Here is a 13,553-nt window from a genome sequence, read left to right as displayed (position 1 = left end):
GAAAGGCCAGCTATGAGTTTTGCTTCGTTTTACTTACCTTCCCTTTTTCAAAGTCAAACAAACAAACAAAACATATTGTACTTTGAACCTTTATCAGAGTGTTTTTCATATAAATATATTTTTTATTTCAGAGAGAAAGGGAGAGGGAGATAGAAACATCAATAATGAGAATCATTGATCTGCTGCTTCCTGTATGCCCTCTACTGAGGATTGAGCCTGCAACCTATACATGTGCCCTAACCAGGAATAGAACCAGGACCTCCTGGTTCATGGGTTGACACTCCACACTGAGCCATGCCGGTTGGGCTTTATCATGTACAGCAGCTACCCCATGTTTCCCCGAAAATAAGACCTAGCGCAACTCTGGGAGAAAAAAATTAATATAAGACACTGTCTTATTTTCGGTGAAACAGGGTAGTTTCCCCTGGCATTTGTGGAGCACTCACCAGGTGCCATGAGCAACGTTAAATGCTTCCCATGCATTATTTCATTCAACTCCCACCATTTTGCAGGTGAGGAAACTGAAGCTCACAGGGTGAAGAAGCCTTGCCTAAGGCCATACAAATAAGAATTGGAACCAGGAGTTAATCCCCAACTTGTCTCAATTCAAAGCCTAGGCATAGTGGCATAGTGGCCAATAGCACCAGATTACTTGGGGTTAGAATTTTCTTACGGGTGATAATTTATGAGCCAGGTAGCAAGTGTTCCCCAAACTTTATGGCCAATGGCAGCAGCAAGTCAAAACTTATATTTCTCTAGAAGGAGGTAGCAACCTGGAAGAGTTGGAAGGGCGCCCCTTAAGCCTCTCATTTTTCAAGTACCTGCTCAGGTTTGAGCAAGGGATAAAATGCGGAAATAAAATCTTCCACCAAGTTTTTACATACTTCTGTGTATATAAAAAGTTTGAAACATACATGCCCTATTCTCACTGCTTCTCTAGATTTTGATTGGAGCCGTCATTGCCATGGGCTCAGCCGACAGAGATGGCCGCCTACACCCTGGAGACGAGCTCGTCTATGTCGATGGGATTCCAGTGGCTGGCAAGACCCACCGCTATGTCATCGACCTTATGCACCACGCAGCCCGGAACGGGCAGGTCAACCTCACTGTGAGAAGAAAGGTGCTATGTGGAGGTATGTAACTCAAGGCAGCATCAAGAGTTGGAGGTGAGGTGGTGAGATGTTTTTGTGAGACGGGCTAAAGATGCTTGAAACAAAATTTTTAATTCGTTTCTATGGATATATTATATGAGGGGGGAAAAACAACCTAGATATTCTAAATGTGACTGATTTTAAAAGTGCAGATTTTCACCCCGCGGATACCATTCCTAGCAGTCTTTGAGGCCTACATTTTCAATGCAGTCATTAAAATTTCCCAGCAAAGCCTGGAGCCCATTTAAGATGTGTATGCTCTTTGCTCTTCGGTAAAGCTAGTTATAAAAACATTAAAGTAGTGAAAAATATGGCTTTTGAACATGTTCCTCATTGTGTTTACAAACCAAGAACCACAGCATTTTCATAGCATAATAAGGCAACAAGGATGGAAAATTAGCTTCCATTGTAGAGCCTGATAAAAAGTAGCAATAAAATCATTACCCTGATTTACAGAAATATAGCTGCATGTCACTTTGAGGAAACACAATTCATATTACTCCAAACTTATGAAACAGATAAATTAGAAGGAATTATTCCCTTTGCATCCATTTTCCCAACTTCAGAAAAGAATCCACCCAAGATATTTTCAAAAGTCAGTCCTCAGAGTCATAATGTGATTCAGTTTCTCTCTTCACCATCTCAGCTCCACAAAAGATATTTATATTTTAAGGAATATGCCTGTTACAAATATCACGCTATTTCTTGTAACCCGAGCATGCAATAGCATTGGGAATGTAGTACCACACCACCTGCGCTTGGCCCCAGAGATCACCGGAGCAGCAGCGCCAATACTATCTTGTCACCCCTGCCACTGTGACCTGCTGGCTTTCTGCTCAGCCCCTGACTGTTCCTTGTACAGAATGATGAATGCTAGAATTAGGGGGGCCCTTAGGCACAGCAGCTCCCTCATGTTACAGATGAGAAGATGGAGACCAGAGGCACAGTCGCCTGCCCAGTAGCCTGCAGAGTCAACGATGATGCAGACTCACCTCCTGGCCAGGACTTAATTTTTATACCACTTCCAGTCCCCTCTTCGCTCTATCACCATCTCCACCCCCAACCTTGAACAAATGTCACTTCCAAACATAAGGAGAAGGAGTCTTTCATAGGTGTTGTTATTATTATAACACATTTGAATTTAAGAAGAGCCATTGGCTAATCACAGGCTGTGCGTGATTCAGGAGGCTGAAGTTTATTAGTAAAAAAAAAAAAAAAAAATCCTTTTCTATTCATGTCTTCTAGAAACTAGACTTTGAGGAAGGGCCATCGTTTAAAAGGGCAAGCCAGAACTGTCAGCCCTCACCAGTAGAGACTGCTCTATATCTCATACAGAGATTTTGCTAGGAAGTGTCATTCGTCTGCAGAAACTCCTGCCATACCACTTGACCCAAAGAAGTAAAACACTTAGAATGATCCTCATTCTTGGGCAAGATGCCAGAAGGAAGGCAGTGTTTTCTTGATTAATACTTAACTGTCTCTCTCTACCCACAGTGTGATTTTCAATAACATGTTTGCTGTGCTATATCTTCTGTAGCCCAAAGATAAATTAAAAAGATACCTGGTTTACAAGGAAATATAATACATTGCAAAGTGCAAAACCAGTGCACCCACATAATTTCATGCTCCTCTTGCCACCAGCTGATTATTGCAAGTTAAATTTTTGCTCTAATCAACCCCAGCTATTGGAGTATATGCCAAATGCTGCAAAAACATATTCTTGCAATTTGTGGATCACATGACTTCCGTTAACGATGCTCTTTGCTGCAGTTCTTACCAATTTTATTCATGTAGGCTTTGAAGTGCATTTCAAGTGCATTTAATTTTTGAAGTTCTGCTGCAGACTGCTCATTCTCACCAGGAGAGTTTCCAAGTTAATTCAGCCCACTCTTCCTTGAAAGCTTCATCAGTACTGAAAATGATTAAGTTCAGCAAAGGATTCTTTGATAGTAAAGTAAATGCCTAGATTTAAACACACACACACACACACACACACACACACACACACACACACACCTTAGGCAGACAGCATTTCCTCATAGTGGTATTTCTTTAGCAGTGAGAAGGGACAACTACAAGTGACAGTGGAGATGCCTTTTCAAGGGTTGTAGTTATCATTATTATTTCATTTTCCTAAGCAAAGGCAGTGCGAGGTACAAGGCTGGCATATGATGAGATGATTGAGAGCTGAGGGGAAGTAAGAAATCAGCTGTGAAGAGACAGAAGATGAGCAAGAAGAGGGGCAGTGTTGCCACCTTTTTGCACAAAGGAGCAACATTACAGAGAAGCTGGGGAGAAGGGAGGTCATACAGATCATGCCCTTCAGCCGTGTGCTTGCTGCGGCTTGCACACCTGTCTTGCCCACCTCAGAAGACATTGGGCACTGGCTTCCTAGTGGATGCTCAAGACAAAACACATCCATTATAAAAGATACAGATGGTGAGTTACACTGGGCAAAAATTAAAGTAACACAAAAACCTGCTCCAAATATCGAAATATAAAAAGGCATACAATTAAGATACAGAAAAGAGTACAAATATAAAGGCAATATTTTCAATTGGGCAATGGCAAGTGAGAGCCTCAAAAATGAGAAAATGTGGAGTAAAGGAAGGAAATATGCAGCAATGTATCCAGTTTCTTTACCGGATAATTTTAGCACAGATCTTGCGCCTTAAACGGGTTTTAAGATGGCATCTTACTTATGCCATCAGACCTGATATTTAGTTGTTTTTTTCCCAAGGATAGTGGAAGAATGCCTTTAATTATTCCACTGAAAGTATAAATATTTATATATTCAGTACCTCAGTTTGAGATGTTTACCCTAATGACACATTATTTTTGAATCCACACTATTTGTCTGAGAGAAGGGTGTTTCTGAGGAATTTTCTAAAGTGTAAATCTAGAACTGACGTGAACGTTTTATGACTTAATCAAAACATATTGGAGTCCGCCTTAAAGCTACCAGTATCTTTTCTCCAACATCTACGGGACCGTCGAGTTCCTGTCCTAATGCCGAGAAAGGAAAGGCTTTCCTGACAGAGGGGTGGGAAGTTTAGCCAGTGTTTAGGGAGCCGCTGGATTCCCTGGTCATAGTTACTACACTTTCTGTCAGTTCAAAATACATTTTCATATTCTTTGTCTATCAGCCTGTCACCCATTTAAATAGGTTGTCTGCCTTGGTGAGTGTAAACCAGGAGTGCACCAACACGAGTGCTTGCAGGTAGGCCGGCTCCTTACAGCATAGCCACAGCCTGTGGCTGCCCTCCTCCATCAGGCCCCTGAAGGTCCACATGCATGAGGACACTCCAGCCCCCCATGTCCGCGCTCGGTCCACATACAAACCCCACTGCCTGGGCCATGCTCCAACATAAGACACGTGCATCTACAGTGCTGTCATCCGCTGGGGGACAATCTTTAAAAAAGCTCCAGTATACCCCGGAAGCAGGCAAGGTCTTTTTGGTGTCAGGGTCCTAGAGTCCTGGCACCCAGTGTGTGATCTAGAAGAGGAACAAAGCCTCCCGTTGAAGGAGCCCCTCTGGCCCTGCATACCCCTCCCTCTATGGTTCAGGAATTTGCAAGAGACATTGGGGAAGAGTTGGAACTGTGATGTCTTGCAAGCTGTATACCCCAGCTCCAGGAATCACTACCAAGTATTTCAAGAGAAACTGGAAATCCAGATTTCTGTAAAATCTGCCAGTTTTACAACATTGAGAATTAATTCTAACAACTATGAGCCTGGAATAAATGGGTCTGCTGGCCAGGAGTTGACTGTTTTAGTCAAAACATCTCACCTGGATGGCCTTTCCCAGCAGAGGCCTTCTCCCGGTCAGCCGATGATGATCTCTAGTATAACTGGTCGGGACAAAACAGAAGTTTCACCTAAAAATTGGTTATCTGACTTATGTAGATACTAAGAGACTGAATTCTGTACATTCATTTGTGTGTGAGACAAAAAGAAGATGAGTCAGGAAGTTAGTGAATTAAAAATATGCCCATGGCATTTAGCCACTCTGTGACATTTTACTGCATTATTCTAAAACAATGATGTCCGTGCCTGACACCAGGAAGGGTTGATGGAGAGAAGAGTCTTGTGGACATAGAGCCAGCTGAGTAGAAAAAAGGATGTCGAGTCAACTCCATTGGTCAAAATCATTATTGGAAGTCTTCGCTCCCTGGCTTTAAATGTGTTCATGTTGTTAAAGATAAAGAACGTGGTTGTAGACGTTGACAGGGAAGGCCCATGGCAATAGAAAAGTGTCCTGTCAATGTAATTACCCAGGGGCTGCCCACCACTCACGTTGGCTTAGCCCATGATTTTCTCTCTCTCCCTAGAACCTGAGGCATAGCCACTCACAGCCATTTATTGCCAAGACAGATAATTTTTCTTTGTTGTTGTTTTACTGACAACCAAGCGCTCAACCCCCTAAAATATGACAGCCAGAAAATGAGATCTCTCTTGTCACTGCCTATGACATTTAGTTACTGATTTGCTCCAGTAACTCAGGGGAATTTTCAATTTAATGTTGCAACGTAATAATTGTTTGTTTTTCTTCTTCCTGACTATCTTTAATCACTTTATTTCCAACACGCAGAAGGACTGATAAAGGACATGTGCTTCACCAAGACAATAACTGCGTGTCTTTGGGTGATGTTTTTTAGCAGAGAGGGTACATTTTACAGGCAGTTTTAATTTGATAGAAAAGAGGGAAAGGCTTTTAGCATTGACATTTTGTTCTTTTATGACTTCGGTGCATTTCTTACAGATGAAAAGCATCCATTTGTTTCCTTCTATTAAAGCCTGATTAATTAAATCTTACCCCAAAATCAAATTTATCAAATGATAATAAACAGCAGCCTCGATTTTATTCAGTAATTACAAACAAGAAGTAAATGCTTTTTCATAAGGCCATTTCTAATCTGGGTATATGAATGAATGCAGCTTCTTTTCCTTAAGGTATCTGTGTAACAGAACCTTTCTTATAGTCTGTTCTTCCTCCCTGATTTTTCCATTTCAGAATGGAATTGCAACTTATAAAGTTAAGAGCTTTCATTTAAGCCTTTGCTAATTATTTTTAACTAGCTATACAAGACACTTTCCAGACTTCTAAATAAGAGACCATATCTAGCAACCCCCCCAAAAAAAATCATTAGTTGTGATTCTTTCCCATATCCCGCTGTTCCATAATGTCTTTTTAGTACACTAATTATATTGTAAGATGGAGATGAAACAGATTTCTTTCTAATTACAGTATTCTAGGTTCCCACTTCAGCTCTTTTAATCAAGATACCATTACCTAGATATTAAATTAAAATGACAACATTCTTTCTAGATGACATGTCAACTTTCAGTTTAAAAACTAGCTTCTCTTGGCTGCCAACTTTCTATCACTTTGCTCTGAGAATATGCTTGCTTTCTCGTGGAAGTAGTGATTTGGTTTATCTGATTGATAATAGAGTGTGTTTTTTAATAACACAGAATGTAAATGAGCCAGGCCTTCAACACTTCCCTTAATGATTCAAAAGTCAGTGCTCCTTAGCCTGGTAACATTGTCAGATCCTGGAGTAAGCAAACTGCTTTAAGAAGGATGATTCCTTCCTGCAGGAAGTGAGCACACCCAGGCTAACAGAACATCACAAAATTAAATAAAACCACCGCTCCTTAATAAAATGTTGATAGGTCATTTTACAAAGACATCCCCTGGGCTGTTAGCCCCACTTCCAAGATTCCTACAACAGCAGCTCTCAAAGTGTGACCTTGAACCTGCATCCAGATTCCTGGGCCCAGTATTCCCTAGATCTACTGAGGGGGGAGGGAGAGGGGATTTGGCGTGTGTGGACTCTGAAGATATTTCTCGCAAGCTCTTTCAGCAGTTTGTGTTCCTAGTACCATTTAAGATTCTGCCCACTTGCTATGATCTTCTATGATCAAGTATTATTATGCAACTAAGGAGCTCGCTTCCTATAACTTGACATTGTCCTGGGGGGACTGCCGTCTTAACAAGGGGAAATGCAAACAGTTAGGAAGTGGAGGGGTTTGGGCTCTGCACCTCTGCGGGGGGGAACAGAAGCCCCTCAACCAGTCTTCTCCCAATGACGGTACCTAGAACAGTGCCTAGTACACAGGAGGCACTCACCCAGACCTTGTCAGATAACCAAGTGCCACTACTCTACGTTGTTGCAGGGGAGCCCTGCCCAGAGAACGGGAGGAGTCCAGGCTCCGTGTCAACCCACCACAGCTCCCCCCGCAGTGACTACGCCACCTACTCCAACAGCAACCACGCGGCCCCCAGCGGCAGCGCCTCTCCCCCCGAGGGCTTCGCTTCCCACAGCCTGCAGACCAGCGACGTGGTCATCCACCGGAAGGAGAACGAGGGCTTCGGCTTCGTCATCATCAGCTCCCTGAACAGGCCCGAGTCCGGATCCACGATCAGTAAGTGGCTACTCCGCCTGCCTTTGAATGGAGAGATTTGTTTTATTTTGTTCCGGTGGTGGGGATGCTGACAAGCAGATGGGAGGACTGGGGGAGGAAAGGCACAGGCTGTGGGCACAAAGAGGCATCCTGAACACTGATCCGCCAAATGCTGCTGACCTTTGGCTCAGGTCGAATGTAAGACCACAATCCAGCACGCCCATAAAGGCTCCTCCCTTATTTTGAACTGGAAAGAAAATGAAACAGAGTGAAGTGGGAGTGCAGGTGGGAGGGGAGGGGTGCGCCTGGGCCATTGGGTGAAACCAGGTTGGCAGAGGATCGGAGAGAGCAGTCTGAGCAAGGCCTGAGGTGGGAAGGAGCTCAGCATTGAAGACACACACACAGAAGCCCGGTGGCTGTGGCCGGGGGGACAGGGAGAGGGCAGGACACCAGCGTGCTGGGCAGAGCCAGGGCACGGGGCTTCATACACCCCTGGGCAGAAGTCTGGATTGTGGTCTAAATCGTTGGAGCCACTGGAAGGTTTTAATCATTGGACAGAAATCTGATTTATATTTTTAAAAGATGAGCCCAGCTGCTTGTGGAAAATAAAATTGTGGGAAGGGGGCAACAGTGGAAGCACATGCCCTGGCAGGTGTGGCTCAGTTGGTTGGGTATCATCCCATGCACCGCAAGGTTGCAGTTGGATTCCAGGTCAGGGCACATGCCTGGGTTGCAGGCTTGATCCCCAATACGGGGTGTGCATGAGGCAGCCGATGGATTGTTCTCTGTCATCAATGTTCCTCTCTCTTCTCTCCTCTTTCTCTTAAATAAATAGACATATTTAAAAAAAAAAAAAAAAAAAAGAGTAGAAGTACAAAGCCGTTAGGAGCCATTAAAACAGCTCTGTGGGTCTAGGGGTAGCGGCTCCTTCCCCTTCGGTATTAGCAACAGGGGCACACGGGCGGGAGAAATAGAGGACTTCTCCTGGGGCTCCTTCAAATCTAAGGTCCCGTGATTCTGCCCAACAGGTGACAACCGCAGGTCATATTTTTCTTCCAGTCAATCATCTCTGTAGATACAAAGGCGTTCTTGAAGGTTTTCCTTTCAGCAGTCCTACTCAGAAGTTTCTCAGTAGCCAGGGCAGAGAGGCGATGGGAACACTTGTTCATTTGTAACGCAGTGGTCATTTGGCCCATAATGTTGTGGGTACAAACACCAGAATAGAGAGCATTAAGAAGAAAAAATAATTGAGTCACGTGGTGCCTGAAATTCCTATAAATTGTTCTTGTTTCCAGCACATGGTTGGGAAGAGAGTTGTGTGCGTTAAACAATACTCAAGAAATAAAAGCGTTAGAAGGAGTAAGATCTTTTTATGACAAAGTTAATGTTATCAAAACACCACCAGAACTAAATGGAGAGAATTATCCTGATTAGCTTTAGCTTTGACAAACTCAAGAGTGAAAACTAGAGAAGCATTAAGTCTCGGTGAGGATGTGCAGAAGCTAAATGATATCCGTGTGAAAGTGCAGTTTCATTTCTCTTTTTCTTCGTGATAAGCTGAAGAAATAAATTCAACCTTAATGCGTAGAGCAAAAGCAGAATTCTGTCAGTAGAGTGGATTCGCCAAGATTAAAAGGACACAAGACTAAAGATTTTCATAAATTATATAAACAGTCTTCCAGTAATTTATACTTGGAGGAAATGTTTACAGAGAACTTTTGTGACCATTCCAGTCATTCATATAACTTATTGGAGAAGGATATATAAAGAGGTGGAATTAAAATAAGTGTACTGCCACAATGAAAGTGTTAAGCAGTCTTAGGGTCTCAGCTTTATTTGAAGTGTGAGAGTATTGTAGCTGAATGTATAGGGGAGTGTGTGTGTGTATATACACGCATGCACTTATTTCATAAAGAAACCACAAACGCTTCTTCCATTGCAAATAAAATTCATACATAGGTAGATTTGGAAAACAACAGGTACAAATGCTTACAATCAGCATGTGAATTTTTCCTTCCGACCAAAGTGACATTATACCTCCAAGGAGTAATTCTAGCCATTTTCAAAATGGCATTATTTTACATCACCCTGGAGAGTGGAAATACATTCTGGAGCTCACGGTGCCTCCTGGCTTCCTTTTCCTCATATTTATTTCTTTTCAATGGAAGGCGTTTGAAAGGTAGGCTGCCCCGTGTGCTGTGGGAAGAGCAGTGATTACACGGATGGCAGGCGGCATTTACAGAACATAACTGGCCACATGCACCTACAAGGTTCTTGGACCTGATGCTGTTTCATACTTCTGCAATAATCTTGAACTTGTAATTTTGAAAAGAAGTGCTAAGTGCCTCCTGAATGGAAAAGGGCCCCCTCTCCATGGTCACCTCTCAGGGGCTCTGGGAGAGCAGGAGAGCGTGATGCTCTAGGTTCTCAGGAGTCACGGTCATTCTCAGGGTTTGTGTCATTTTCCTCTTGGTGTCTTCCCTGAGCCCAAGGATCCTGAACACACGTGTGGTTCTTCTCACGGCTGCCGAAGCCTTTCCGTTGGCAGGCAGAATGCTGTTATGCCTTCAACAAGCCACCACCTTTAGGCAAGGGAGGGGTGTGATGAACAGCCAGGAGCTACAACCCTGCTGCCTGGATGTGAAACCTGGCTCATCATCCATCAGCTGTGTGACCTTGAGGAAGATGCATGACCTCTTTGGGCCTCAGTTTCCTCTGTTGTCAACAGAGAATCATTTTAATAGCTGTACCATGGCGTTGCCGTGAGGGTACACGGAACTGCCTAGAATATTCAAGTCACCAAATACGTCGTTGTGCTCTCCTGATCACCATCCCTGCTGTGGACTGTCTTCTCATCCCTGCCGCTCACTCATCTTAAATAGCACAGCTCAGGGAGAGCCCAGAGCAGCAAAACCTGGGCAGCAGATGAGCATCCCTGAGAGCCAGCTCCCCTCTCCAAATGCTGGCTTCTGGGAGCACGGTCTTCCCCAACCCTTAACCCCCTGCCGCCCGGGTCAGCAGTGGGGACAGAGCAGTGGCAGCCTCACCAGTCCCGCTGAAGGTGCCCTGGCTGAGGCTTCAGGCTGGAAGTCTCCCCAGAATTCACTAGGTAATCAACTACAAAAGTCATGGGAAACATCAAAATTCAAGCTCAAAGCAGTGCCCACGAGCATGTTCCTGCAAACACAGCACCTTGGAGAGGTGAGATGAAGAGCCCAATGGAAACCTCCCAGCCTGCGCACAGGGAATCACCGTCCACAGCTTCCTCAGCTCAGGGGCCAACGCTGCTGGCGATGCCAGATGTTTAACAAATTGAGAACTTGGGAGGTGAGATTTGGGGTTTACTATTGCCTGCCATGTCATAGGGCTCTTTACCAAAGCCTCACCTTTCCCCCCTCTCCCCCCCCCCAAAAAAAAATTTCTTTTTCCAGAAAATAAAGAGGAAATTTTCTTTATATCAATGAATGTAATTAAGCAGCACATTACCCTCCAAAGCCAGTGACTCAGGAGGCCAATTATTGTCTGGAGCAAGAAGATCCCTATGCCAGGTGCAGGAATAGCCTTCTTGATTTAAAGTGAGAATAAGTAAGCTTCCTGAGCGTTTTTGTCCCATTTTCCAAAATATTACCTATTTTTTCAGACCTTGAAATTGGACCCACGGGAAAACAAAGTGGTTTTCAGAATGGAGCCTGGGATAAGAGTAAACTGTAGCAAGAAACTGCACTTTTTAATTCTTAAAAAGATTCAAACAAAGATGTTCATTGCCATATTATTGGTAAACAGAATATTGGAAGCCATGTTAGAAGCTTCTCAAAACCTAGACATTTTGGTATATGTGGGAAGCATCGTCACTCTCACAAAGGTCTGTGTACACAGGCTACAAGGCTCGGGTCGTCTTCTGAATCCCAGTGGGTGGGATGCCTGCTCTATGAAACTGTCCCTGTGGCGATGGCAGTGGGGGTGACAGGTTGGTCTTTGGGTATCCCCAGCTCAAGGCTGAGTCCTGACATGTAGGTTTTATTGCATAATTGTAACCTGATCCTTACTGGTATTTCCTGCTCTCCCCCAACCCCCACCAGATGTTCCCAAGAAGTGCTTTGGCACAAATGATGGCATAAAAGTGGCACTTAGTCACCTGCTTTTCTGTAATTTGTTAGGAAGGTTATGTCGAAATGTATGGGGTAGACGTACATGGGCAGCTTGGGCCCACGTGGTGGAGGCTGGCACCTGTGAGGAAATTTATACCCATAGAAATGCATGCCCACAACAGGCGCTGTGAGGTAGAACAGATTGAGGCCACAATCTCAGCCATCAACAATAAAGGAGAAATCATGTCAACCCTTCCTTCCTTCCTTCATTCCTGTTGTCCTGACAGCATTGACTCCGTTTCTGTGTCTATATTTGTAAACACATCACTGGCCAGCACCCTGCTGGCTTCTGACCATCTTCCAGCTCCGTGCTGGCACTACAGATCTTTGTTTCCATGTGGGCGCTGTTTTTGGCAAAGATTGGAGCACAGACTTGATTGTTGCGTTTTGTAGGGTCCACAGCAAACCAGTATTCTTGCAGAGAGTTCATCCTCTTTGGTGAAATGCCCTCAAAGTCCTCGGTGATGTCCATAGGCTCTGGAGGTTCAAAGTTATTCTAGAAATTCAAAAGTGTAGCTAGCAAGTCTTTTATGGCCTTTTAAGAAAGGATGAGATAAAACTGAACAAGGAGTGAAGCAGATAAACATTTTTTTCTCACCAAAACTCCTATTACCAACCATTCAGCAAATGAAAAGTCAAACTTAGGGGAGATACAAATTAAAACCAACGCCAATGTTTCTATAGTCTTGACCTAATACAGGAGCTTTACACTAAATAGCAGTGCATTGGATAACAATCCCACTCACTGTGGTATTCCTAAGCAAGTCACTTGGTCTTCCTATGCCTTTTCCTTCCTTAAAATATAAGGGGAAATAGTCTGAATGGCCTCTTCCAGCTCTGAAATAGCTCACGCCAGGATTCAGCATGAAAAATAAGCTATTGGTTTAGTTTTGTCTGTGCTTACAAAGCTTTGGGTCAGTCTGAGGCGTGAGTCTATATTTTTTATTGTCTTACACTATTATTTTAAGCTTTCATTCTTTATCTTGTTTTAAAGATGGCTCCTAACACTTCCAATTTCTGTGTTCATCTCTAACTCTGTCAAGAAATGATCTGAAACAAGCACTTAACAGCACTAAACCAGCTCCCCTCTTAAAGCAATTTGAGGCAGTGTTTTCTTCCTTTTGTCACTGCCTGGCACACTCGTAAAATCATAGCATTTTTATAACACAGAGAAATAAAACAAATGAGGCTGCAGGAGACAGAAAGGCAACTTCCCCAGGGCTTCTACCCCCTCACCTCACCCAACCCTCCCCAGGATGCAGACCCTGTCTCCACACCTTGTAACCTTTGGTGGCACACTTCTTATAATGGCCCATAGTTACCAAGTTTTGCCCTAAAGTAAAGCCTCCATATGGGCAACCAATAAGCACCTCAACTTATATTTTACTGGTTTGGACTGGAGCAGTGGATTTTCTTCAAGCCTCCCTATAGAGCTTTATTCATTGACCCCCTTAAAAACAGAGGTAATTAGTGCAATTGGGGCTGATGCTGGGACCTTGACCTTTTCTTAAGTCATTGTAAACTCCAGAAGTCATTGCCAGAAAATCACTTAAGTTACGCCCATGCAGCTGAACATGAGAATTACGAAGTGAGTCTCACTGATTTCTCTCTTTCTCGTGGGTTTTCAAAAGCAAGTTTCCTTTCAGAATTCTGAACCAGCCTTGTGACACATAATATCCCCTTATTCCTTAAGTGAATCTCTCCTTTGGATTCTTTCAAGGACACGGTGCTTTTGCTCGGAACTTTATGCTGAGAGTAGTAGCTCATTCAGGAGGCATGATGGTCTCACCACACCATTATGTGATGTTTTTATAACAGAAGAAATGGGAGGAGGGGAGGCGCACC

At 43.7% G+C, this 13,553-nt stretch overlaps 1 protein-coding gene across 8 annotated transcripts in view; it reads left to right on the top strand.

Moving 5' to 3' along the window:
- MAGI2 (membrane associated guanylate kinase, WW and PDZ domain containing 2) overlaps positions 1 to 13,553 on the top strand; it is a 1,098,541-nt gene that overhangs the window by 975,037 nt on the left and 109,951 nt on the right. For all 8 annotated transcript variants that reach the window (XM_084897036.1, XM_084897035.1, XM_084897034.1 and 5 more), the window contains 2 exons: positions 941 to 1,133; positions 7,333 to 7,581. In XM_084897036.1, coding sequence (XP_084753162.1) covers positions 941 to 1,133; positions 7,333 to 7,581 — 442 coding nt within the window. The remainder of the gene's footprint in view (positions 1 to 940; positions 1,134 to 7,332; positions 7,582 to 13,553) is intronic.

Source organism: Pipistrellus hanaki (genome assembly GCF_964339955.1).
Source record: "Pipistrellus hanaki genome assembly, chromosome: 10".
NCBI lineage: Eukaryota > Metazoa > Chordata > Mammalia > Chiroptera > Vespertilionidae > Pipistrellus > Pipistrellus hanaki.
Note: the sequence above shows the minus strand (reverse complement) of the source record. Positions and strands in the feature narration are given on the sequence as shown.